The sequence below is a fragment of the Zeus faber genome (genome assembly GCF_960531495.2).
Source record: "Zeus faber genome assembly, chromosome: 9".
Classification (NCBI taxonomy): domain Eukaryota; kingdom Metazoa; phylum Chordata; class Actinopteri; order Zeiformes; family Zeidae; genus Zeus; species Zeus faber.
In genome coordinates this window covers 13,894,210-13,921,362 of record NC_137197.1, presented here as the reverse complement: position 1 = coordinate 13,921,362, position 27,153 = coordinate 13,894,210, and the positions used below count along the sequence as shown (strand labels likewise).

At 44.6% G+C, this 27,153-nt stretch overlaps 1 protein-coding gene across 1 annotated transcript; it reads right to left on the bottom strand.

Annotated features, from left to right (window-relative positions):
• Positions 1–11,869: 11,869 nt before the first annotated feature.
• On the bottom strand, positions 11,870–26,879 carry LOC307234750 (HHIP-like protein 1; the record flags this gene model as incomplete). Its single annotated transcript, XM_080006614.1, has 14 exons — positions 11,870–12,687; positions 13,602–13,955; positions 14,199–14,281; positions 14,929–15,010; positions 15,300–15,445; positions 15,656–15,782; positions 15,894–15,968; positions 16,135–16,275; positions 16,389–16,501; positions 19,963–20,106; positions 20,330–20,455; positions 20,581–20,860; positions 20,990–21,281; positions 26,565–26,879. 14 exons carry the CDS (start codon positions 26,877–26,879, stop codon positions 11,870–11,872), a joined length of 3,096 nt encoding a protein of 1,031 aa, XP_079862740.1.
• Positions 26,880–27,153: the final 274 nt, after the last annotated feature.

Here is a 27,153-nt window from a genome sequence, read left to right as displayed (position 1 = left end):
AAACCTCAACCTACTTCATTTTTTTTGCCTTTCCGTCTTTTCTTTATCGCCGTTTGTCTTTTTTACGGCGGGCGTTTCTTGGAAGACGTCCACCTTGCCAGACCCTGCCTCGGCCTGTCTCGACTTCTTCGCAGTCTTTTTCTTTCCGTGAGTCAGCGTTGAGCCGCTCCTGAAGCTCCCGTCTTTTGGGGTTTTCCGCCGTTTTGTTCCTCAGCTCTCTAACAACATGTCAGGGACGGAGCGCTCCAGGGGCGGATGGCTCCCTCCTCTGTCCCAGATCTTCTTTTGCTGCTGCGAAGACAGGGGCAGACAGTTGGCTAGTGGGAGTGTGTGTGTGTGTGTGTGTGGGGGGGGGGGGGGGGGGGGGGGTGGGGGGTTTGCCTATTTTTTTCCGCTCTCACGAATAGTCTATGCTATTGATTGGCGGCTACCATCATACAAATTGTCCAATTTGTTGATGCCGCTGGTCATCTTGTCTTACAGTTGGCGATTTACTGGTGGAAAAGTGTCACTTCCATCTCCCTTTGGTCGCTCCTTCTTCAAGCAGACGTTGCACTCGCTCTGGAAAGAATAAAAGAATCAACGTCAATTTGTGGTCAATTGGTGCCCGTCGCAGAAAACCGAGGAGAGTCTCAGAGAGGAGTGTCGATGAAGCGAGGGACAGGGGGAGGAGAATAATGAGAGAAATAATAAAAAAAGAGATGCACTGAGGAGCTATAAAACTAACTGTAGAGGAGATTAGAGAGAGGGAGAGAGAGAGAGAGAGAGGATGTACAGTAGCGGTAGATGTTGATGTTGTAGATGTAGATGTGGATGTTGTGGGTGGAATGGAGAGATGATGGTGGGATGGATATGGAATTACTAAGGAGGGGCTTGGAAGGAGTTGCAAGGGAGGGAGGATGGATAGAAGCAGCGATGGATGATGGGAGAGTGGGATGAATGAGGGATGAATCAAATGATGGATGGGGGGCGGGGATAACGCAAAAATGCTGAATTGATTGATATACGGTTGGAGGTCAGGGTGGAGGTGGGGATGAGGCAGGATGTTGGCGAAAAAACCTGAATGGACGGCAGCTGGACGGATGGATGGTCCAAGCATGGGTGGATGGAGAGGTGGACTGACAGATGGGTGGTTTGCCAGGTGGAGCACCTCTGAGGCATCCAGGCCAATCGCTGGAGTCACGGGGCGATGACGCAAACTACACCTTCCTTTAGTCTATCGTTCTGCACGTCCTTCTCCCTTCATTAAAGTATTTTGGAATGAACTGAGACAAATGCAGCTCCCTCGCTCTTTGCGTCTCCCCCTCCCCCGCTCGTTTCTTTCCACTGGATTTACCTGTCGTGGAGTCCCGCTAGTCTTCTTCCTTCTTGCTGTGGCGGTAATAGCTTTGCAAAAGCTCACAGGGCTCTGCTCCTCCCCATCTTTTCCTTCCTGTCTCTCCATTAATAGGTCTGCCTCTCTTATCCATCCACTCTACCCCTCTGTCTGCAGACACAGGCTCTATCCTCTGTCTGTGCAATCACTGAAACAAAAAGCAACTCTCTCTCTCTCTCTCTCTCTCTCTCTCTCTCTCTCTCTCTCTCTCTCTCTCTCTCTCTCTCTCTCTCTCTCCACCACCTATTCGTCTCACTCCCTCTCCCGCTCCTCCTTCCACCTCCCTCTCTCGTTGCCTTTATCTTCCGCTCTCCTCCATTCATCTCACTTGTTCCCAGGCTTTCTCGCCCCCCCCCCCCCCCCACCCCGCTGTTTTCCACTCCATTGCTTCTTTCTCTCATTCCCCGTTCTCCTAATAACACAACTTTCTATTTCCTGCATCATTTTTCCACACCTTCTTCCTCTTCTTTCCTGTTAACTGCTCTCCCTTTTTGTTGACTCTCTCTCTCTCTCTCTCTCTCCCTCTACCCCCCTCCCTCTCACTGTTTCTTGCTATTTGTGCCCCTCCCTCGCTCAGAGAAGCTGCTAAAACAGATAGGGAAGCCTCTGGAGCTGACAGCATGTGAATTCCATTCATAACTCTGTCATATGAATAATAAACACGCATTCATATTTTCACATGCACGCATACATGCACAACTTTTAACACGCACACACACACACGCACGCACACACCCACACATGCATGGCAGAAAAGCAGAAAAGCAGTACTTTAAAGACATGGATAATGGAAGAGGTTATCTTCTGCGGGCTCTGACCAGTGCAGAGAAGTGATGAAAGATTGAATAGACATGTTCATATGACCGTACTTATACACACACACACACACACACACACACACACACACACACACTCGAACACACAAACTTCCAACGCACATACGCACTCTCTTCCAACGCAGGCACTTGACCACAAACACAGAACAGATATGTACTAAAAGACAAAACCTCATGGTTGGAACCGCATTTGAATCATGTCATTAATGAGTCATGACCGAAGACATTTACATGCCCACAAACTGAGATAGATGTGTGCGTGAGTGTGCGTGTGTGTGTGCGTGTGTGTGTGCGTGTGTGTGTGTGCGTGTGTGTGTGCGTGTGTGTGTGTGTGTGTATGTGTGTGTGTATGTGTGTGTGTGTGTGTGTGTGTGCACCACCTCAGGCACACATATGCATGTACTGTATGTGTATTGAATGTTTGATTTATTTATGTGCCTGTGTAAAACAATTCATTTAATGTATGTTACACACAGGAATGCCTGCATGCAGGAATGTGTGTGTGTGTGTGTGTGTGTGTGTGTGTGTGTGTGTGTGTGTGTGTGTGTGTGTGTGTGCGTGCGTGCGTGCGTGTGTGTGTGTGTGTGTGTGTTTGTGTCGCTGTTTGGGACTTTTTCCTTCTGACCTCCAGCATCACCCACTGCCACCATCTGTGCAGCCAGCCGATGGGGGGTGATTGTGGGTGCGTGTGTGTGTGTGTGTTTACGCGTGCATGTGCATTTACAAATGTGTGTGAATGTTCATGCATGTGTGTGCGTGGGGGGGGGGGCTGTTTGGCCGAGTTCATTAAAGCATAAATGGGAGCACGGCAAACAAGATCTCACTTCTGCCCGTCAGAGTCTCCGCTGCTCTGCAATGTTCTTTTTTCTTTTCTTTTTTTTTTTTCTGAATCCTAAACCCTTGTACCCAGTCTGCAATATTTATTATGTCATGCCACAACCCTATTAGTGCACTTGTTCTGTTTGATTTTCAACTCTACTAACTCAACTAATAGCTGCGGAGTACGTTCGCCTCCCTCTTTAATCCCTGTACGGAAGCCTGCCTGAACCTCACGTCTGTCACTAATTAGCATGTCATCTGAGAAGGTAAAGCTACACGGATTCAAACTCAATAGTTTAATATGACATTTTGAGGTGCTGCGGTGATGGATTCGTTTATCACAGTGGCGATGCACTTTCAAATCGTTTTTAAGAAGAATACAATGAAATGAGTTTCAAACATTTTTGAAAAACACCATGAAGCACCATTTAAAAATATATATATATATATTAAGAAGTATATATTTATTCGTCAAAAGTCAAAGTCTTACCAATGCTTTGGCAGCCCATTGTGGGTACCCTCGCGCAGCACTTCCTGCCGGATTTTCTTCGCGCTTCATGCTTTATTCATGATGATTTTTTTTATCTATGAACCAGTCTTGTGACGTGAGACGAGAAAGACCCTTGAAGTTCCTGACAAACGTGAGGATTCACTCGGAGGTAAGAGAGAGTAATACGTTCTGGGGACCCATTGTCAAACACACACACACACACACACGCACGCATGCAGGCACGCACGCACGCACGCACACACACACACACACACACACACCCACAAGGCAGAAATACAGAGTAGAGAGAGACCGGAAGAGAGAGAGAGAGAGAGAGAGAGAGAGATCAGGGCTCCAGCGGGGGGAAACATTAAAAAGTGGAATACCACCACGCCACGTTGCATTAGCTATTAACCGCCTTAAATATAGATGGACTCTAGCACTGTCACTGTCTCCTGTCCTAGGTTACGTATCTAGGACGACCTTATATAAACGCTATTCTCCCCTAACATTTTAGAACATCGTTTCCTGTGGAGCCATCCTCAGGGTCCCAAACTGTCAGGAGTGATTCTGCTCCTCGATTGCTAGACGCTACAGATGCTGGACGTGCAGACAGACAGGCAGACAGACAGTCAAAAGTACCACACCGTAAATGAGAGACGGACAAGCAGCGTGGAAGATCTGGTGGTGAGCCGAGGAAATGTTGTGTAAATGTATACACAACTTCCACACGCACGCACGCACGCACGCACGCACGCACACACACACACACACACACACACACACTGAAGAGAGAAGTGAAGAGAGAGGGAGGGAGGGAGAAGGGGATGACGATGGAGAAAGATAAAGAGAATTTAAAGTCATTCACATGGAACAGAAGACAAGATACCGGGGGGTTAAGAGAACAGTGTGTGTGTGTGTGTGTGTGTGTGTGTGTGTGTGTGTGTGTGTGTGTGTGTGTGTGTGTGTGTGAGCACACCTCTAGCCTTATGAAACCGCAGGCTACTTAATTCTTTTTTTCCACTTCAGTCTTTCCCTTTATGTCTTTATTATTCCACTTGGTTTATCCAGGCTGTAAAAGATACTATACGATTGCACAAATAGCACAACTTCCATAATGTAAAGGTGTCTTAGGTTTATTGCCATTCTGTTTACTGCAAAATTGTTGTGTTTTTTTGTTCTTTTGTATTTTGTCCATTTTTGACGCTTTATATTAAATGTTTGTGTAATTTGTTTTATTATAATTTACCATTTTCTTTCTCATCTTTAGGTTCATTCTCATTTTTCTGGTTCATTGCTAGCCATTGCTATGACCACATTTACCCAGTTTGTTTTTTGGGGTCAATTCTATTTTTAGAGTTTATTTATTTTAATTGCTTTTTCTGTTCTTTTCAAGATTCAAGATTCAAGATTCAAGATTTTTATTTGTCACATACATATACATACTTCCATACATATATGCAGTGAAATGTAATGCAACGCACCCGGTGATAGCACACAAGAAGTCCTAGGAAAAAGTACTAAAATAAAATAAAATAAAAAGTAGAAAATTACTTTCTAATAGACCGACTAACTGACTCCTAAAACGTAATACAGTAAGTGGAATACTTATAGAATAAGATAAAAAATATATAGAATAAAATACAATAAAAAATAAATTGAAATAAAATGGAATAGGTTGAAGGAATATGCCTATGTATATACAGATATGTGCATTTAAAGTGGCATGTGAATTAAAGTGGCATGTGAATGTGAATAGTGTGAGGTAGTGTTTAGGATAATACAGCACAGTATACAACAGTACGGCGCAGCAATACGGCATCACGAACAACCCTTGAACAGTGATACAGTATGCGGTACAGTATGCTACATACAGTACAGTAGGTAGTGGAGCCTAGTGCATGGCTCAGTTAGGACCCCTGGTGAGGTCAGCGTTGACAGTTCTGATGGCTTGAGGGAAGAAACTCCGTCTCAGTCTCTCTGTTCTCGCTGCGTGACTGCGGAGGCGCTTGCCTGACCGCAGCAGCTGAAACAGTCCGTTGTTGGGGTGATGAGGATCCTTCATGATCCTACGGGCTCTGCTACTACACCTCCTGGTGTATAACTCCTGCAAGGGGGGGAGGGTAGTTCCAGTGGTACGTTCAGCTGAACGCACCACCCTCTGCAGGGCCCGCCTGTCCTGGGCAGTACAGTTCCCAAACCAGGCAGTGATGTTGCCTGTCAGGATGCTCTCCACTGCTCCAGAGTAGAAGGACTTGAGGATCCTCACCGAGACCCGGAATTTCCCCAGCTGCCTGAGGTGGTAGAGACGCTGCCTCGCCTTTCTCACCAGAGTGTCTGTGTGAACAGTCCATGTTAAGTCCTCTGTGATGTGGACTCCCAGATATCTGAAGCTGCTCACCCTATCGACAGAAGTCCCATTAATCCACAACGGCGCGTGCGTCCTCGATTGTGATCCACGCCTAAAGTCCACAATCAGCTCCTTGGTTTTGCTGACGTTCAGGTGTAGGCTGTTGTCCTGGCACCAGAGTGACAGGTCAGCCACCTCCTCGCGGTAGGCCTTCTCATCGCAGTCGGTGATCAGGCCCACGACCACGGTGTCGTCAGCAAACTTGATGATGGTGTTGGAGCTGGACTCTTCTTTTCTAGTTTGTGTAGTGTGTATTGTCATATTATTATTGTCTATTTCTCTATCTATCTATCTATCTATCTATCTATCTATCTATCTATCTATCTATCTATCTATCTATCTATCTATCTATCTATCTATCTATCTATCTATCTATCTATCTATCTATCTATCCATCTTTCTATTTTAAAAGGCTTAATAATTTCTGCAGCGTCAATTAGTGCACATTATTGTTGTTTGTTAGTGTAATTACACCCTCCACTTCAAACCACCCACGTCCATAATATATATTAATTCACATTAAAAGGGCGTCATGTAACAGCGGAAGCCTCCTAATGTACACACATGACTCCGGGTCATCCTTTCCAGTGCCATCACTTCAGGGGGGTTCATCGCTTTAATCGGACATTGTATTCATTAAAAAAAATTATAACATGTCACTCCTTCCTACGTCGTCTTCTACCAAAGATGATCATTTCTGCCCGGCCTCCACCCGTCCCCCCTCCCCTCTGTCTCACTCCATCACCTCCACTCACTTCACTGACTGCTCACTCACACACACACCACAAAAAAATTCCATTATGTGTGTATAATATGAAAATAAAATTAAAATTAAAATAAAAAAATGTACATATATATATCAAAAAACTTAATAAATAGCTTGGAAATCCATAGACGTAAGAATGTAAGGAGTTGAGAATCGTCTCCAAAAAAACAGAAAGAGATGAGAGGGAAAGAGAGGATGAGAGAGAGCACACGTCCAAAAGAGTAAGTGATGGAAAAGGCAGTACATGGAAAGACAGTGTAAACATGTACTTGCCGTCAAACCAAATACAACTGACTGCATCGAACACATTTCTTAATATCCTAACTTACTTCTCAGAGTCACTCCTTGTAGAATACTTAGAAATGGGATGCTGAAAGCGGGGCTCCTCCAAACGTATGCTTATAATGTGCCCTGGAGAAAGACTCTAATCCCAAACGGCTCCAGTGAAGCTGCTCAGGTGTGTGTGTGTGTGTGTGTGTGTGTGTGTGTGTGTGTGTGTGTCTACCGTTGAGTGCATGGGACTTGTCCCAATTATTTCTGGTGTATATATTATATCGTAGCGCCTCCAAGCAGCGGAAAAGGCGCCACAGCTGTAAAGACACTCCACAACCACTGGAAAGCCCCAAGCACCCCATCCAGTGCAACATGACTCCAGCGAGGCTGCTCAGGTGTGTGTGTGTGTGTAAGTGTGTGTGTGTGTGTGTGTGTGTGTGTGTGTGAGTGTGTGTGTGTGTGTGTGTGTGTGTACAACAACATTTTAGCCATAAAACTCTCCCCCCCAGGTCACATCAGTGCATAGAAATATGGTCTGAAATCAACTTGGTTTAAAAAAAGAATCTACCTTTTGAAACGTCAGCTTCCCATTCTGCCATCGGCGATATTTAAACACCGCAGCATGTTCACGTACAGCTGTGGCCAAACGGCCTGCAGCCCACATGTACGCATTCACACTCACACACTGACTGCGCTCATAGTAGTGAATTGATTTGAGTGGAAAATGTCAATAATAAAGGACCTTCTGCAGACATTTGTCATGTACACAAGCAATATGTCACCACTTGGTTGACAAAGAAACAAAAAACAAGAGTGAAACGAGCAAAATGGAAAATACAGGAAAACGAATAATATGAAAATGAATATAAATCATACAAATAAACAAATAAAAAAAATATATGAATAATTTATTTATTTATGAATTAATATTATAATGATTTATATATATTTAAATACTCAGATTTGATTTCCATCATCTGATCATTATTACTTCTTCTTTTTTTTTTTCAAATTGACTACAGCGCATCTGTATAAATATGTAGATAAACACTGATAATTCTTGAAAATAAAAATGTGAGAGTGAAATATACTTCTAAACACTGCTGTATTTGCTTTCCAACTCTAGTTTTGGATTTGTGTCTAAATCTGGTCCATGACTGCCCCCTTGTGGTTTGACTGCAGCAGCACCCTGTACTTGCATCATTGAAACACATTGAACATGTATTCTGTGTAGAGATTCAACGCTAACACAGGAACAAGTTATTGAAATTAATCTGAATTTCACTGTATTTTTAGACTTCTCAGTAAAACCTGGCGTAACACACACAGGTAATGAGCCAGATGTTCAGTGCCTCGGTCCTCCAGCTGACATGTCTTGGCAGATCTCCCTTCAGGTTTTTGGCAGCTTTGTTCAGCCCCTTTCCCACGTGGGAACCCGTAACATTGCCGGATAACCCGTCCTCCACTCTCTGCCTCTAGACGATGCCACCACACGGTCGCACCGCACCCCCAACTGTAAAAGACATGTCGATGGTCCGAGTGGCATCTTCAAGAAAAAAGAGAACAACATTTAAGAATATAAAGACCTGTGTTTCAGTTTCTCGTCTTTGCAGCCAAGCTGCACGGTTCAGAGCGGGCTCGTCATTTTTCACCATGTTTTTTTTGCTACCCCGGAAAAAACCGGAATCATTATTTTAAATATTTGTACAAAATAAATATTGGTAAAATCCCGCTATTTGTGCTTTAATTGGATTCGACTCCATCACTGCTTTACATTTCCACACACTTCCATTCACAGCGGTACCGGCAATTTTCCGGAAATGATACTGGTGGATTGTTAACCAATAACCAAACAGTATTTTGGTTGACGTAAGAGAGATGAATAGGGTTATGCTCATCCAACTTTTAATTAATTCAATGAGTTTTCCTTGATGGAGCCTTTTCGGTAGAAGATAGAGAAAAGGGTCACGTCATGTCATTTCATGTTAAGTACGTGCACTTGTCATTTTCTTTCATATGGACGTGATACAATACTTATTCCAGCACAAACATCCAGCTTTTCATTTAGTTTTGTATGAATTTGTTTGTTTGTTTGTTTGTTTGTTTGTTGATTCCTGTGGATGTATGTCAAGAGATGCTCATGATGATTTAACTCGCTGTTAGGGCTCATTCTAAATTGAATGTTGGAGGAGAAAAAAAAGTTGCCATTGATGGTATTTCGGCGAGTGAGTCACAGCGACGTGTGATTTGCAGTTTCTCCTTCAGGATGTCATCCAGCATTTTGGATAACATGAGCAGAATATTCTAAAAACAGCGATCACATTTTGCAGGGGGATCCACTTATCCCCCTTTAAATAAGCAGAATACCTTTTTGATATGAATGCCACTGACATGGTCCTTCTACTTGGCGACATGCACTCAGAGCTTCACATCTACACCCATGTTGGTAGTAATTAAAGTAGCATGGACATTATTTATAGCTAGAAATATATACTGTATGTTCATATTTTAAGGTAAAGGCTCCTCAGTGCTCCTCGGCCAATAGGGGAGACGGCCATGTCCAGAATAACTCCCATTTGGACCCAGTGACCTAAGATGGAAAGAGTGTGGAAGGAAACGGAACAAATCCTCCCAGAGCCGGACCCACAACAGCCGGAAGCGAAGAGGGCACAAGCGTCTTTATAAGTTACGTGGTTTTTTTTTAAGCCCCTCACCCGGGCTTTTACTTTGAAACATCGTGAATCCACCCGTTAGTGGGTGAGGGGCAGGGAAGGGCTTTCCTCCTGCGTCGCACATTCTCAAATGCTCGTCTCATCTTTGAGCTGCACTGCTCACGCTGTCTCCAGATCACACCCACTCAAGATGCAAGGCGGCACGTTGTTGTTGAATATTTAAATATGAAATGTTGAAGTTACAACAGTGAAATGATGACTCTCTGATGGAATGAGGTGACCTTGAATTAAATGAGTCATCCATTTATACACATTTTAAATAAGTAACACATTTATGAAACAGCAGTTGAAGTAATTAATTGTATGTGGTGGTGGATGGAACTGCAGCCAAATAAATTGATAGAAATGTCAATGGGTCAATGGGGATAAACGATAAAGTTGTTCAAATGTTGAAACCGTCTGCTTTTTAATTGGATGATGTTTTAAATGGGATTGTTTTGTATTGTTTGGCATGATTTTCTTATGCGTGATTGATCACACATTTAAATTAAATGTCAAAAAATTGTATTTGACCCGAGACACATCATTAAATTGTCCCATCCGCTCCCAAACAGTCTGGATCATGAAAAACAACTACACTGTGGTTCAAAAACTGAAAAAAAAAATGAAAATAAAAATGAAAACTTTGTTTTCATCTCATGCAATGAATTGAGGGTTATTTTTTCACAGCCAGTGGACGACCTGTTTCAACTTTCCTCATAATTCTTTGAAGCATCCACTCACGTTTTCCCTGCGCTCTCTGGTTAACAAGGTAGAGGCTTTGAATTATAGACGATGACATGGGAACAGGCGGGAATATCCTCCTTCCTCAGACTACTCCTTAAGGCGTGTCCCCGGACCAACCATTGGAGTAAATTGGTCCTGGAGTAGGACGAGGATAAAGGAAATGAAAAACTTTTTTCGCTCTATTTAGTCTTTGAAGTCTGAGCATTTGTTGAAATCCAAACAGTGCCGTGTAGCGTTGACGCCGTTTTTGGGAAATCAGACCCGCTGCAAACAGAACGTGTTTTTACTGCGGAATAGAGGAATATCTGGCAATCTTATCAGAACCATTCGCAAAGATTGTTGTAGTAAAGTGACACTCAGGCTTCCAGGTGTCATTTAGGAACCAAACACAAGACAAATTAATTCAGTTTATTTCTGTGAAGTTTATTGAAAGTAGCGGGCACCCTGTGCCTTTAGATGTCTTTATACAGTATAAAATAGGATTCTTTTTTAATTATATTCATTGTACAGAATGTCCAGCATTATTTTATTGTAAAAAACATTTTGTAAATAAACAAAAAAACACTTTTTGCTTAGTTATCATATTCAATACTGTAACAAAGACCTACATGACACGTACGGAAACACTAAGTTTGAGGCAATACTCTGTGTGTGAGGCAATTGTATGTTTCACATTCTTAACATTATCACCAATTTGCTCAACATCTTTACACTAAAACCATGGAAGATAAACTATATATAATCTTCTTTTTTTATCACGTCCGGCATTATTCTCCTGTATACGTATTGACAAGTACCCTTTTTGATGTTTTCAAACCCCTGTTTTTTTCACTGACATTGTAAACATTTGGGATCAGCCTATAAACATCTGATTCCTTATTGAAATGTATTTTATATGTATATATGTATTTATATGTAATGCATTTTGATCCATAATAAAAATCGATTTGCTTTTGGTATTGGATGTGACTGATATTGCTCTTGGTATTTTGGTACATTTTGGTACTGGAGATATTCTCTGATACCGATTTTTTTATATATTTTATATATTTTGATTCCCAATCAGTGTCAGTGTCGTGCATCTCTACCCTTGATGCATTGAAAGTGTTTTACGACCAATTGGGAAAATTGCATTGATCGGTGAATGGAGAGTGACAGTGGAATCTAAGCATTTAGGAAAACTCTTGAAGAAAAAACAAAACCATTGAAGGTAAAATACATTCATCAAATTCTGAGAAATTGCCAAACTCCATTGATAAAAAAAAAAGTCCTTCTCCGTGATAACCACATCAAGCTGGGATGTTTTGTTTTTTTGCTTTCCTTTTCATTCATTCATACTCCTGTGTGATGAGCCAGAGGTCACGCTGCCACGCCTACAAATCTCCCCCGTCTTCTCCTCTCCTATGCATTTGCCTGTTTTCTGTATTCAGTGTCTACACCTCTCACTCCTCTCCTGTGTGGTAGCCGCAGATCACACCCACGTCCTCCTGATGGGAGCAGTTGTGCTTCCCGACCTTTGACCTCTTGCACTCCAGCAGCGACCTCTCCCCTCCCTGGCACTCCACGTCGTCCAGCAGGATCCGCACGCCGTCCTCCGCCTCGCCCAGCGCCGCCCGCTTCACGACGGCCAGCGAGGCGGTGAAGCCCAGCTGCCGGCACACCACCAACCCCGCCCTGCTGGTGAACAGGTCGTCGCACACCGTCCCCCACTCGCCGCGGATGAAGATCTCCACCCGCCCCCGGTCCAGCAAACCGTCCCTGCTCACCAACCGCACTGACCCCGCCCGAAGTTTCCTTCCCGCCCTCCCGCCCTTCTCCCCCCTTCGGTAGCCGTCGGTCCTCGGCCTTCCAGATCGGGGAGGCTTGTGAACCTGGTTTCCCTCCTCGGTGCCGCCCTGCTTCTCGTTCAGCCGCAGCTTCTCCACCATTTTGGGCAAAGTGGTGTTGGGCGCCACCCGCTGCGGCTTGGAGGAGGTGCGGGGTTTGGGGCTCCAGTACGACGGCCGCGGCGTGGTGGTGGTGGTCGTCGGGTGACGCGCGGGAGTCGGAGGATGGACCTGAGGATGTCTGAAGAGGGTTGGGACCTCTGGGGTGGATGGAGGAGGAGGGGGCGGAGGTGGAGGGGAGGGTAGAGGCTGGGCGGAGGGGCGTTGGGTCTTTGGGGATGGGTGATGGGGGAGGGGGTGGTCCTCTCGTCTCCTGGTCAGGGGCGTGGTGGCGGTGAGGAGGACGACCGAGGAGGGAGCTGTTGAGCGATAACCTGAGGGGGAGACAGAATCACCCTCTTTATTGTAGGATAACTTTGGAGTGAACGTTTTTGCAGTCCAGCTTCCTGCCGTTTTAGTCGCATTCTCTCCGCTTTACTTGAATTGATCATTGTATTTTGTCATTCAAGTGTTGAGTAAGTTTCATGGATTATGAAACCTATTCAAAAAAAAAAAAAAAAAAAAAGCTTTTCTCGTTAGGACGCATGCAGGAGAAGAGACAAGGACACACAGACACACAAGGACGAACCGAGGCTTTTTTTTCAAATGCAAAGAGATTTATTCAAAGAGATGTTTTCAAAATAAATAATGCAGTAACTGAATGATTTAAATTAAGCAATTGTGCAAATCACTGATATGATATGATATGATACACAAAAAATGTACCTTTAACACTACTCTATTTAACTAATCTTTTACCTGAGTTCAAAAACAGACAAAGTGCAAAGACATAATATCACTATTCTCTTCAACTATACAAGCACATTTGGTCGCTGGGAACCGGCCGATAATCATAAATGATCAAAAAGCCTAAAGATCGAGATTGTGTCTATTGAGTGCTACATTTTCAAACAACTTGTGGAATGTGAATCGAGCTCTTCAGTCCCCCCAGGATTTGGCCATTTGTATAAAATGAATGCAATTTAAATGGCATTCTTCAGGGTTTTTTTTGTTGTCAAGTGACTTTTCTGGATCTGTGGTCTTAATTGTGTTGGAATTATGGTATACATTGCTTCAAAATAAGATATGTTTGAAGAAATTTCTTTCACATGTCAGACTGTGTGTTCCAGATTTGGACGTTTGCAACGCTATCGTTTGAATCCTGTTCCTGGAGGGTCTGGAAATGTGTTAATTTGCCGCTAAAGTGTTAGAGCGGAGAGTGAGAACAGAGTGCAGAGGAGGAGAGGACCTGATCGGGTGCTGGTGGCTAGTCCCAGAGCCGAGGTGGCTTTTACCGAAGGCCGAACGCTCGGCCTGAACGTTGGCCTGACCGACACGGGCCTGCGAGTGGGTCTTGTTGCTATGGCAGCTGTTGCCGTGGTCATTTGTACAGTGGCTGTTGCTTTTGTAGTGGTTGTTGCTTTTGTTGTTGTTGTTGCTTTTGTTGTTGTTGTTGTTGTTGTTGTCGTCGTTGTTTTAGCTGTTTTTCTTGTTCTTGCTGTTGTTGTTGTTGTTGTCGTCGTTGTTGTTGATGTTGTTGCTGCTTTTCTCTGGGTTGTCGTGGGGACAGCTGTGGTGGTTGGTTTCTTGTTAATCACAAACTCTGCGGAGGGGACGAAGGCGGCACGTAAAGCAGATCAATACAAATATTAACCTTAAAGAGATATTATGAACCTATATTCTTAACTCCAGACCTTCCATGTATGTGTTTTGTGGGTTTGTTTAGATGCTTAGAACACAGAGTACGTCAATGGTCCATTGCTCCAACAGTGAAGGTCTGAGGCAATCTTGTCAGAGCGAGCGTTTCAACAGGTGACATTTGTTTTGGTTTTGAAATGCTGCTTACCTTCCTTGGGGTAGAAGTGAACCAGCTTGCCCTTCACCTTCACTGGGGAGGGTTTGATGCTGCACTTGCCGGGTGGTGCTCTCCTGTGTGTGAGGGCGGTGGAGATGCAGACAGCACCGTTAGCAGTGGGTGTAATTAACATATCGATATCTCTCACCGTCTGAGAAGTCAATGCTAGAATAAATAAAATAAAATATAAATATACGGGATTTGATCTGTAATCCGTTTACAACAGTAGTGAATAACATATAAAATGGTGGCAACTAATTGTGAAATATTTGCACTGATATCTGAACCCACATTGATCCCACATTTTTGTGCATTGTTTAATGTTCGGGGGGGGGCTTCCTGAATGCACTTTCCTCAGCGTTGCTTGCTCCCTTAAATAGTTTGGTCCCTAGCCCTCCTTAACATTCAAACGTTACACCAGCCTGCGACCCGGAAACGCGCAGGTCGAGCGTCCGCGTGAAAGGCTTGACCCGTGTAAGTCGGCCCCCGATGGGTGACCCCTCGGGCTGACCCTCCCTACTTTTATGTTTGAGCCGCGCTGTGGAGCCTTCCAGATCCTGAACCTTTTCCGAGGCACAATTTAGATCTTGAAAGAAGTGCTCATAAAGTTGGGGCGATGTAGTTTTGCCCTATTGCAACTGGGAAGGAGGAGGAGGCGCTCTGGTGGAAATGAGGATGAGGATGCAGCTCTGAATGTGCCTGATTTTAACGTGGTGCGTACTTGGAAGGGTCCATGATCTTGTAGATGATTCCAGCTCGGGCCGTTGCACTGGGGGCACCTGTCGCAAGAAAATACAGCTCACCTGGAAGGGAAGATAGACAGGTGGGAGAGGGGAGGAGAAAAATGAAACGCAGTTGGAGAAGCACAGAGAGCGGAGGAGATGACGCGAAGAGTCGGCAAGGAAGGGAGACGGAAAAGGAAGGGTGATAGGGGAAATGAATGAGAGCGTAAGAGGAAAAAATACTCTCGCCCGCCAATCTTAATAATACACACACACACACACACACACACACACACACACACACACACACACACACACACACACACACACACCAGCAAACGAACATACAAAAAACACCCACGGTCCATACCTGCTTCGTCCTCGGCAAAAGAGATGATGTATTTGTAGTAGCTGTTGATCAGTTTGGGAAACCTGCAGGTCTGATCTCTTCCCATGCAGATTTCATTGTAGTGCCATTTACCTGTCGTTGTGTTCTCCTTCAGAGACATGAGACGTCTACACGCGCGCGCCACACACACACACACACACACACACACACACACACACACACACACACACACACACACACACACACACACACACACACACACACACACACACACACACACACACACACAGATTACTAAATGATTTCCGAAAGAAAGTGAAATGGACATATAATACTGTACATGCGTGCGTTTTGTTTCGTTGCGTTGTGTCACACACCCACTCATGAAATCGCCGAAGATGTAGAGTCCGTTGAGGTTTGGCGTCTGGCACCCTCTGTAGATATATCCTCCTGTCACAGACTTGCCCAACTTGTGTGGGTAGGCAAAGATGGGCAAGATGTCATCTAGACGGGGATACAGCATAGATCTGATCTTGTTGAGAAATCACTAAAACAGTCCATAAATCTTTTATTTTTTTATTATTTTATATTGGGGGGCACCCGATAAGATCTTACCAAGAGAGGAGTTTTGGCAGAGCTTGCGGTCATAGCAGCTGAAGCCTTCTTTCGCCCTCCATCCATAGTTCCCACCTTTAAAGTGAGATCGACACAGTTTTTTGGCCGACACTTCAGCAACACGAAACAAACCACGTGCTCGCGCTTTCACCACAACGCGAGCCTTCAAACCAAAGCATATCAGCTATCGTTGTTGCCGGTCATTCATGAAAGCGTTAACGCGCATGTGATGTGACGCCACCTTTGACGATGATGTCCACCTCCTCGTATTTGTTCTGTCCCACGTCCCCACAAAACATTCGGCCGCGCCCCCGGCCCGTCACAGAGTCCCCACGGTCGATGGAGCAACGCCACATGTTACGGACCCCGTAGGCATAGATCTCTGTGGAGGAGGGAAGGGGGTGGGGGGTCATAATTGAACCATTACAAGCAAATGTGTACTTGTTTGAAGCTATTTAAGTATACTGTATATACTGCATGTGCTGTATTCCCTACCGGGCAGTGCTGTCCTCTCTGCTATGAAGGGATTGTCTGACGGGATTGTGTAGGGGGCACCATCATCATTGTCGTCAATGTCAACGCGCAGAACCTTGCCCAGGAGAGTGGACCTGCACGTAGGCAATACACACACACACACACACACACACACACACACACATAGTGAGTGAGATAGTGGGTGAAGGAGCGAGAGAGACAGAGAGAGAGAGAGAGAGAGGCGTGTTCATGGACCAATGACTAATGTTGAACGAGGCCAGAAACTGATCTTAACTTCTTCTCTGCTGTTTATCCTTTTCACACACTGTAGTGCCATTCCCCCATTCACGCCCGACTTTCCTTTCACTTCCTCCTTCCTCTATCCTAGTTCTATTTCTCTATCGAGGGTTTTCCTTTTCCCTGATCCAGCCACTGACCCCCTCTCTCCCTGCCTATTTGTCTCCATCCATACCACTCTCTCCCTTCGTCCACCGCTTTCTTTCTGTTTTCTTTCTTCCTCTTTGCTCCACCTTCCTCCCTCCACGAACTTCTCTTCATCCATGTGCGTCCTTCTACTACTTCTTTACTTTTTTTCTTTCCTAAAATGTGTTTCCCACCTAAATCTGTTCTACTCCATTCAGCTGTTGCTGCTTTCTCCCTCTCTCCTCCTTCCTACCCTCTTTTCCCCCGCTCGCTTTCTCTGTCCCCCTCGCATACCAGTGTGTGGCGGCCCGCAGTGTGTATAGTCAATATTGGACTTGGCAGGGTGCAGCCTCCTTCAGCACCGCTTATACAGCATATAAACAAAATATGCTCATCTCTTTACTTATAAAACATGAAAATACACACACACACACACACACACACACTCACACACACACACACACACACACACACACACACACACACACACACACACACACACACACACACACACACAATCATACACACATACACACAACCATACACAGAGACAGTTTTCTTAATTCAACTGTGTCCTGGGGCTCCTAAACATCTAAGGGTTAAAGGCTTGAAGGATCCATAAGCAATTTTCCAACACCAATTAAAAGCAGAAGCAGGTCAGCGACCCAACCAAGCCAATGCTATTTCCAACTTAGGTTATTTAATCAAGTCACATCATGAAATATTAAGGAGAGCCTTTCTTGGTTCCAGTACCAGTCTGAGTCTTTTGCCAGGGCTGAATAACACAAAGTCCTATTGACTGGCATGGAAACCTGCAACAGCACCAAGCCAAAGTGCAGTAGCTTATTTGCCAGATCAGGCTAAATCTGTCCTCACCAGGCAGAGCCGAGTAGACTGCATTTGAACTAAAGATGAATTTCCTTTACTTATTTATCAGTTTTATGTATAGAGCCACAATCCACAGCACACGCATATTACACTCTTATTTCTATTACTTATTTATTACCTCTTCATATTACTAACAATGCAGTTCTTGCTCCACTAGTTTAGATACCAGTAATCTTACACTAAATCTCAAATGAATCAACAGTAATTCTGATCAAATTTTTCACTTTTGCATTATTTTTAACCTGTGCTGTCAACATGCTGGCATGCAACACAGAGTATTTGTGCCATTGCATATAGGACAGAGTTAGTCTGCAAGTGGATTCCAAGTTCTCAACCTGCAATGCAACTCTTTATTAATACTTTAATCATCAAGAACTGCGGCAATAACTCTGTCCTGTGGACGACTTGTAGAATTGTAGAAAAGACAAGAGCACATTGTAGAATAGACAAGAGCGGAGCTTTTTTTGTTACACAGAACCACCACCAGTCCCCCTCTTTGGAGAACGATCTAACCCTGTTTTGTACTATAAACAACTAATCATCATTACTACTCTAAGAGGGGGAGAATTACCACGGGTGAGGCAAATAAACATAGAACCTCTTGTTGTGATAGTTATGGCAGTAAATGAGGGAGAAAATGAGAGGGAAGTAATCAGGAGGGTGTACAGAGGTGTGTTCAAAGCAGGTGCTGGTGGTGTGTGTGTGCCATGATGATTCCGCCTGTGTGTGTGTGTGTGTGTGTGTGTGTGTGTGTGTGTGTGTGTGTGTGTGTGTGTGTGTGTGTGTGTGTGTGTGTGTGCTCGGGACTTATTATTTCTGGTGTATATATTATATCATAGCGCCTCCAAGCAGCGGAAAAGGTGCCACAGCTGTATAGATACTCCACAACTGCTGGAAAGCCCCGGGCACCCTGCCCTGCAGCCACAGAAGACCACCCAGCCCCCAGAGAAGCCGGGAGCTCGCAGAGCAACACCCACGCACGGCCCCGAGGAGCATAAACCAGTCCCAGAGAGTGTGAGGAGACCCTGCACCCCTGAAGCGCACACATAAAACCCACCCCCATGTGCAGGCATAAAATGCAGCCACAGGCTCAGAATCCGGGCTGCCGACAGCAGGCACCGACCACAGACCCAGCGCCAGGTCCCACTTCGACAAACCAGCACCTTGCCAGAACTGCCCGCCTGCTGGGCCCCAAAGCCCAACACTCCACATGCTCAATGTGTGCTGTTGCTAAATATAGTTCAAATTGCAGGGCGTGGGGGTGCGAGTCCTCCAAGTATGTTGAACCTGAATCCCTTGCACCCCTCCTGCCCCGTTGACCCTGGTCTGATGGGGTGTTGTTTGGAGTAATATTTGTCTGGGTGTGTATGTGTTCTAAGCTAATACGAGTGGTATTTAAATTGCAGGAGAGACATTAAGCATGCCAGGGCAGGAGTGTAACGGGCAAGATCGCGGCCGCCTGCCACATCCCTACCCACTTAGCTTACACCCCAACCGTCCCGCAAACCCTTCACATGTGCATTTTGTCATAAGTCATCCTATTGATTGTCATATTCTGCACTGAGCATCATCTTTCTCTCTGCTTGATATTGTAACATTCCTGTCTTATTGTAAAAAATATAACACACACACACACACACACACACACACACACAAATGTAAGTAAAATATATAATGGTGCAATTGGCACATGTGATCAGTAAATGCCTAAAGGTGAACAATCTATTTATTGCCATATTTTGTTATACATCCAAATATGAAAGCTGTATGTATTTGAAGGTAAGTAATAATGTTAGCACATCCTGTCAAATGCAAATTGGACAAGGAATGGTGTTGACACTCACTTATAATCAACCCCATACACAAGGCTACTGTACTCCATACCCCACAAAATGATGTTTTAATTTAAATTAACTATTTCAATGCACATGTGGATTGAATTATGTTTGACATGCACCCACTATTGTCCATCTTCATATATTTGCTGTATTTAATTGCTGTAGTCAATAAATACAAAGTTCAACTTTGGACCAGGCATATGTAATGCCCCAGGGATAAACATACGGCTGCATGCTACTCACCCTGCCCTGTCAATAGATAAGCAAATTGTTAGTGAAATGTGGGAATTAGGTTTGACATCTGTACCAACACACATGACAGTAAGCCCGTTGGTCACTGTTCAGTCGGCTGAAGCTGTTCTCTCAAAATTGGATAAATTCAAAAGATTCTGATTGGGTTGAACCCCAGCGATGCGAAAAAAAATAAAAAAGCCTGAAATACTCACTTGTTCTGAGAGTTGCCAAACTTTCCAAACGGGTCCCCAGCACGGCCGCCATCACCAATAAAGATGTATAGGTAGCCATCATGGCCAAAGAGAAGCTGTCCTCCATTGTGATTGGATGCCGGCTCCACTACCTCCAGGATTGTCCTTAGAAAAGAGTCAGAGACAGTCTGCTGAATACTGTATCGACATCTCCACAATCATTAAAGATGCATTCTAAACATGCTAAATGATACATGACATTGAAGTGAAACATGCATTTAATTAGATCACAGACAAATTATGTGCACAGCAAACATATGGGAACACGAAGACAAAACAAGGATCCTTTGTTTTGTGTATCTCTCTCTCTCTCCATTTCTCCCCTCACCTTTCCGAGGAATGGTCTAGCTGGTTGTCATCATGTGTCGACAGGGTGAACTCGCTGACGCGTATCTTCTCCTCTTTTTTCACGGATACAGAATAGTAGACGTAAGCCTTTTTGACTGTTGCAAACCTAGCCATAGAATACAATTGGATTGAGCTGTCACGCCATGAACTCCAGTGTTAACCTCCACTTGTCTTGTGATTCAATCCGTGCGTTTGCCTGGAAGCCATGTCTGAACATTCAACAATATTTACCTTGGATGTAAGGCTATGCAGAGAAAACCCCTCTCATCACCCGCCCAGGGGGAGGTAAGGACGGCCTGGGTGAGATTGAGGAAAGGGCGGTCCACCCTGGAGCCGTTGGCCAGGTATACCCACACGTAGCCCAGCTGCTCGGCCACAAAGAACCGGTGGGTCCCGTCGTTGGCATGGATCATGGCCACCGGGTTACGGAGCCCATTGGCTACCTCCTGCAGACAGAGCTCGAGACAGCCCTCTGGGTCCTCACGCACCGAGCCCAGGTTTGCATTTAGCTCTGAGGAGGCAATGGAGGGAAACATACAAGAAGGACAAGGCGAGATCAGTTAGTACTAACATTAGTACTCACGCTTATCGCAACTAGCCATTCCCAAGAGCGTCCCAGATTGTCAAGTGTATACTGTACCTGCATTTGACAGCACATTGGGGTAGCAGTACTGTTTGTCCTTTAACACCAGAAATTCGCAGAACCTTCTCTGATCCTCTTCAATCCCTGCCGTCAAGTTGGTTAGCCTGGCTAAGGTGTCTGGGCCCATGCCGGGCGCCGAGCTCCCCAAACTCTCCAGTACCAGGCTGAGGGTGTAACGGCACTGGTGCCAGTAGTTGAAGCAGTAGTCTCCACACAGCCCTGGCAGCACCCGCATGGGCGTGTTGGCATCCTCTGCATCGTACAGATGGGCAGAGTACGGAGAACACTCCTGTTGGGCGAAGAGAAAATTTGGTTGGATCCAGAAATTCTGAAAAAAACCCATTTAGATCAGGACCTTACCTAGATACCTTGTTCTGCTTCTTAAATTAAATTGCCTGCGGCTCTTCGTACATTTAGTTTTAGTCAAGTTCATTTCAGTTGTTTTGTTCTTCCGTATCACTAAGGGATTGCCGTATTGAGCCGAATATAAGACGACCCCCCTTTTTCAAGACAAATTTTTGGGAAAACACTTTGTGAAGACCAAATCATGTTTTTAGAAAGAAAATCATTTTATTTGGTTTAACTGAATCTTGCTTTATAGTTTTATACAGTTTTATATAGTTTTATATCGTTGTTTGTTTAAGTTGCTGTCTCCTCCACTGTTTTGTTCCCAATCCCACTGGAACCATAACACGCCCCTTTTCCGGCGACTTTCTGGCGTTGAGCGTGACACACCAGAAAAAGAAAAGAAAAATGCATTTCTCTTTCTTTTAAATCAGCCGTGTGGGAAAATTTCGGGTTCCCAGTGAACTACGACAGCACTGGAGGGTGAGTGGTGGATCGGACGAGGACGGTTTATCGCCGTGGTTCCACAGTTGTAGGGTACTGTATGAGCGCGGAAACAAATTGAAACACTCCTCCTTATACACAAGTTAATTTTTTTTATTATTCTACCATATGTCGACATTTAAAAGTCCGGACGAATATAAGAGGACCGGACTTTTTCAGGCCTATTTCCAGGAAAAAAAAACAAAAAACATCTTATATTTGGATCAATACGGTATGTAAATGAGGGATGTCAATCCTCCTTCAACCGCTGTACCTTGCCACCTCATCATGGTTGGTCAGGACCTGGCTATATACACCCTAATTATTTAAATGCAGCTCTGTAAAAATGGATCTCAGAACGGTCCAGTCAGTTATTAAGTTCCACCCACATTGTCCACACCCAGCATGCTGTGCAGCAGGCGTAGGAGGCAGCGACAGCCAAACCGCAATGATTTTCATTGGTTTCACATTGTATTTATGGTGTAAGATTAGTCAGCAATCCAGGGCCATTTGCCTATAACTCCAGAACTGTTACTGTAATCTGCCACGTTTTAGGGGCCCCAAAATGATCAACAACCATCTGAATAGACGGATATCTTGTTTGTCTATTTCAATAACAAAGCATGAAACAAAACGTTTCAATTATAATAATTACATTTGCTAACGTTTGATCCTTTTCGTGGCTTGCAGTCATGCGGTAGATGGCTTTTAATCTATTTGAAAGAAATATGTTCATGTAGCATTGTTGTCATGAGACCATATCATGTAATAAAGCAATGACTCAAATAAGGAAGAGAGAGGGTGATGGGGTGGGCATGCATACGTAATCTCTCGATATTTGATTGCGGACAGGAGATAAGTGTAAATGTGCATTTCTGTAAAGGCTTGCCTTATGCCAGGCCAACAGTCAGCCACGGTACTTGGTAGCAGTGCGGCCAAAACGGAACCCTTCAGGGCACACTTATGTTGAGCAGAACTGCAATTAGGGCAAAAGGCAAAACCACGAAAGCTCTTGTCATGGAACTTCAGAAAGCAGATTATAATACTGGCCTTTCCATCATAGAAACAGAACCTTAAGTGCATCATGGATGTCTTTGCAAAGGTTTACTCATTCGAACAAGTCAAATCCTCCAGTCCTCTCGCTTGCTAAGACACAGCACACCAGGCAGTTCTGAACCTGGATTTATGGACCACTTTTCCTGACTCGGCAGTTTGCTCTCGCCCAAGCTGCGCCAGTGGAAACTTCTCAAGACAAAGAAAAAAGGGTATTAGAGAACTGCAACCTCCGGGCGGGCACCAAAATCCTGGTCTACGGAGCAGAAGGCGCCCTCCCCCCTCCCTGCTGTACGGTGTAGAAAAGTGGACCACATACAGTACGTAGCGGCCTGCATTCTTGTGTTCCTAACTGAGACCTAACTGGACTTGTAACTGGAAGACCTTTCCAACTGTACCAACATCCCTAGAAAGTCCCTGGAAACCCTACTGACCCTTCCAGAGAGATCATTTGTCAATGACAAATAAGAAATGTTTTTGGTGTGTGTGTGTGTGTGTGTGTGTGTTTGTGTGTATCCACTCACACGCACTCAGGAACAGATAGAAAAATATCACCAAAATGAAAAATGTTATCTTTAAAGCGATGAAAGTCGAAATAAACTATTTTGTCCTCAAGGCGCTTGAGGAAAAGCAAAAATCAACTTTCATCTCCGCAACAGAAATCGGTCCATGATAAATTTGGGTATTAAACTACTTCTCACGTCAGTTATTAAAGCCAAATTACCACACAAGGAAGATGTGGGCCTTCCCGGGTCCAAGGCCAGATCAAATGTTAATGGAATAAAATTGGAACCACTCCTCGTACATTTTAGAATTGCAACACATGCAATGGAAATGTGTTTTCCAGGAACACATTTAAACAAAGCAAAGGAATGGATCCAGACCAAGGCATGCAGTTTTTTTTTAACTCGCCATTAAGAAGTATAATCTAGCAAATCGGAGACAATTATATTCTGACTCTTTCTACGATAAAAAGCGTTGGCTTAATACATGGAATCAGTCACAAGTATTCTTAAGAAAATATCTGTATTTTAGGCCTTACATACAGTACGCTTTGTTCCGCTTGCCCCAAATTGAACTCGAGATATCGTTCGACAGCACTGGTAAGACCACTCTGTGACTGGATAAGACCGAGCCAGTCAAAATCGTATCTGCTATCTAGTATTGTCAAAATCCTTAATAAGGTGTTGTATATCATATGTTTATCATATTTGAAAGGATAGGGAGAAAGACAGCGACAACCGATAACTTGCCACAAACATCCCATTTTAAGCGAGCAGAGCGGCATAATGTGCCAGTGTTGTGCCGGTCAGGAAGCAGGAGACAGAAGCACAGAATGAAATGAAAGAGCCGGGAGAGGAAGATCCCTGCTGGGCCTCTCGGCTGCCGGCTGGCAACTTCCAAACTTGTTGAAAAGTCTCTACTGCAGTGGAAAAAAATTCAACATCTAAGAGGGGGTCCAGGGCTACACGAAACCCACCACAATCAGACTTTATTTGGTGTGAGGGATTAAGGTCATGAAGTTGAAACTTCCAATTCATTATTTCTTTCTTTTTTTTTTTTTTTGCAGAATTTCAGTCAGTGTTCCCACTGTACCTCCATGTTTATATCTCACTCTGCTCGGGTCAGTGTGTCATCTTTTTCTGCCTTCCTTCATCTGTTTCTCCGGCTCTGCCTCAGAATAGTTATTTCGGACCCGTCTTCGCTTTCTTGTCCACTCTCTCTCTCTCTCTCTCTCACTCGCTCTCTCTCTATCTCTTTTTATCTCTCCCAGTAAGAGCCTGATTTGAATCCTTATCCTGTTTCTTGGTCGGCAGAGGAAGTGGATGTTTGTTTGGTCACTTGACCTCGGAGGATGATGACAAGCCCTCCCCTGTCCCCCCAAAACACACCACCAACACACACACACACACACACACCGACACACACCCCAAAACACACCACCAACACACACACACACACACACCGACACACACTGACCCGCACACACAGACACACACACACACACCGATGCACACCGACACACCGACACACCGACACACACACACACACACACACACACACACAGAGACGCTTCTGCTGTGCATCTCTGATATCAGCGCCAAGCGGCCCCTGCAACAGAGAGCCTGTGTGGTGGGTTTATTCAGGATAAGTAGCTTGGCAGCGGGGGGGAAACTTGACCACCTCTGAGGCCCGCCGCACCTCCAGCCGAGGAGCCGGAATCCGATAACCGCTTTGGGGTTTCACCGGGGGTGGGGGCAAAATACAAACAGGGCTAACGGGGGAAAAGCTTGGAAGTACAAATTAACCGAAAACTATTAACGGGGCAATGTTAAGAATTCTGTGCCGTGTATTCAATCGCATGTATCACGTATCACATAAACATTGCGGAAGGTTATGGTGTGGCCAGTGAAATGAGTTAACCTTGTGGTTTAATTACTTTTTAAATGCCTGTTTCCTCTTAGCCAAGCCCGATGGGGCTGGGAAGAGGGTCTGCACTTGACAAGAGCAGTATTTACTAGTCTGGAACCCTGGTCCTGCATGAAAGTTTCCATTTGGGCCTCAGACTGAAAGTGCCGTGCCACGGTTGGGTTAAACGCAGCGATTACATGAATTGAAGACAATATATTATAGACGCTTATAGACAACTGCAAGCATGACATCCCTCTTTTTTTTTTACTTGTTCATTGTGAAAGTCCTACTTGTGAAAGTAGGATGCATACAGCACCTGATGTCATATTTACAGTTTCCGTCCCTAATTTGCACCGTTTCCTCTCTCATGTGAGACTGACGGTTGGATGAAACCCGGCACCGGAATCATCCTGCGCTGTTTGGGAAGAACCACCAGTCTGTAATTACCACAATGATAGAAACCTGTATTTTAAAATTGGGAGCATGTGTCACTGCCTCATGATGTACTCTAAAGATTTGAAACGACTTTGTTTTTCCACTTTGTCAGTGTGTTGTTGTTTTTTATGGGGGTTTTTTTTTACAGCATTGTTGAGTGTATTTACTTCCTGCCCTATTATTTCAGTCTGAAGTACAGAAAAATGACTTTAAATTTGGGATTGCCAGGGATGAAACATAGCAGAAAAAATATGTACAATTACTGTGGGAAAATCCCTTATTCTCACCCCTGGCAGGTGAAATGCTGTCATTATAGAAAAAACGGGTTTAATTGCTTTCATGCAGGTGCGGCCAGGTTTTTGGAGGTGTTTTCACTTTCTGTTCATGTTTGTTCATGTGTTTTGTCTGATGGAAGTGATATGGAGGCGAGGGTTGTCGGTGAGGGACATTCCTTTGGAGGAACTCATCAACACAACATTCAGTACAATCATAGATTGTTCCAAACTCTGAAGTTGTAGTTTGTTTCACTTAATTGAAAAAGTGTGAAGCATCCATCCCTCTGGGATCTGGTGTGGTGGAATTTACGCATTTTGTAAGAGGGAATCTGAATAATTTCTTCAATCCATGTTGCCTTGCTTCAACAAAATGTTGTTTGGCAAAGTATTGTGGAAGTACAATGCATATAGTACATCCTCCTACCATCAAACACACTCAAACAGAAATACACAAACACACACACACACTTCGACACAAAAAGTGGTAAATAATATTTGACAGTGGAAATTCATCAAATGTAATGGATGTTGGTGATATCCAACACTGACATAAGTGAATGACCTCTCACCTGGCAGAGGATGCTGCGTATGTACTTGCCACAGGTGGCGTAGCCCGAGTAGTCAAAGAAGTCCATGACGGTGTAGAACCTGTTGGATATCTCCTCATCCTGCTCCTGGCCACAGCATCCGAACTTGGTGTACTCCTTACAGAAGACCAGGGGTTGGCGAGGCTCGAACGGTGGCTTGAAGTCCAGGCACTGCGGGTGAGAGTGCCCCCGCAGGGTCTGGAGGAGCAGCAGCAGCAGGGTGAGCAGGAGGGTGGAGGAGGTGGAGGTGGACCCCAGATCCGGCCAGGGTCCCAGAGAGCTGCTCCTCCAGGTCATGTTTTAGGCTGGACTCTCTGCCTTTTGTTCAGCTGTATGATGAAATAAGAGAGTTTGTGTGGGACTTGTTGGAGGAGGACACACCTTTACCGGTGTTTGTGGAGTTACAGTTTTGGGTTCTGAAAAGAAGTCTGAATAAAAATAAAAGCTTCTCTTATTCAGATGATGTTGATTTAAATTCTCTATAATTTTAGGTGGGCTAAATAAAAAAATATACTTTTTGCCTGTGTGTCAACACACTGACCAAGCTTCACCCTGGCCTGCAAGGTGTTGC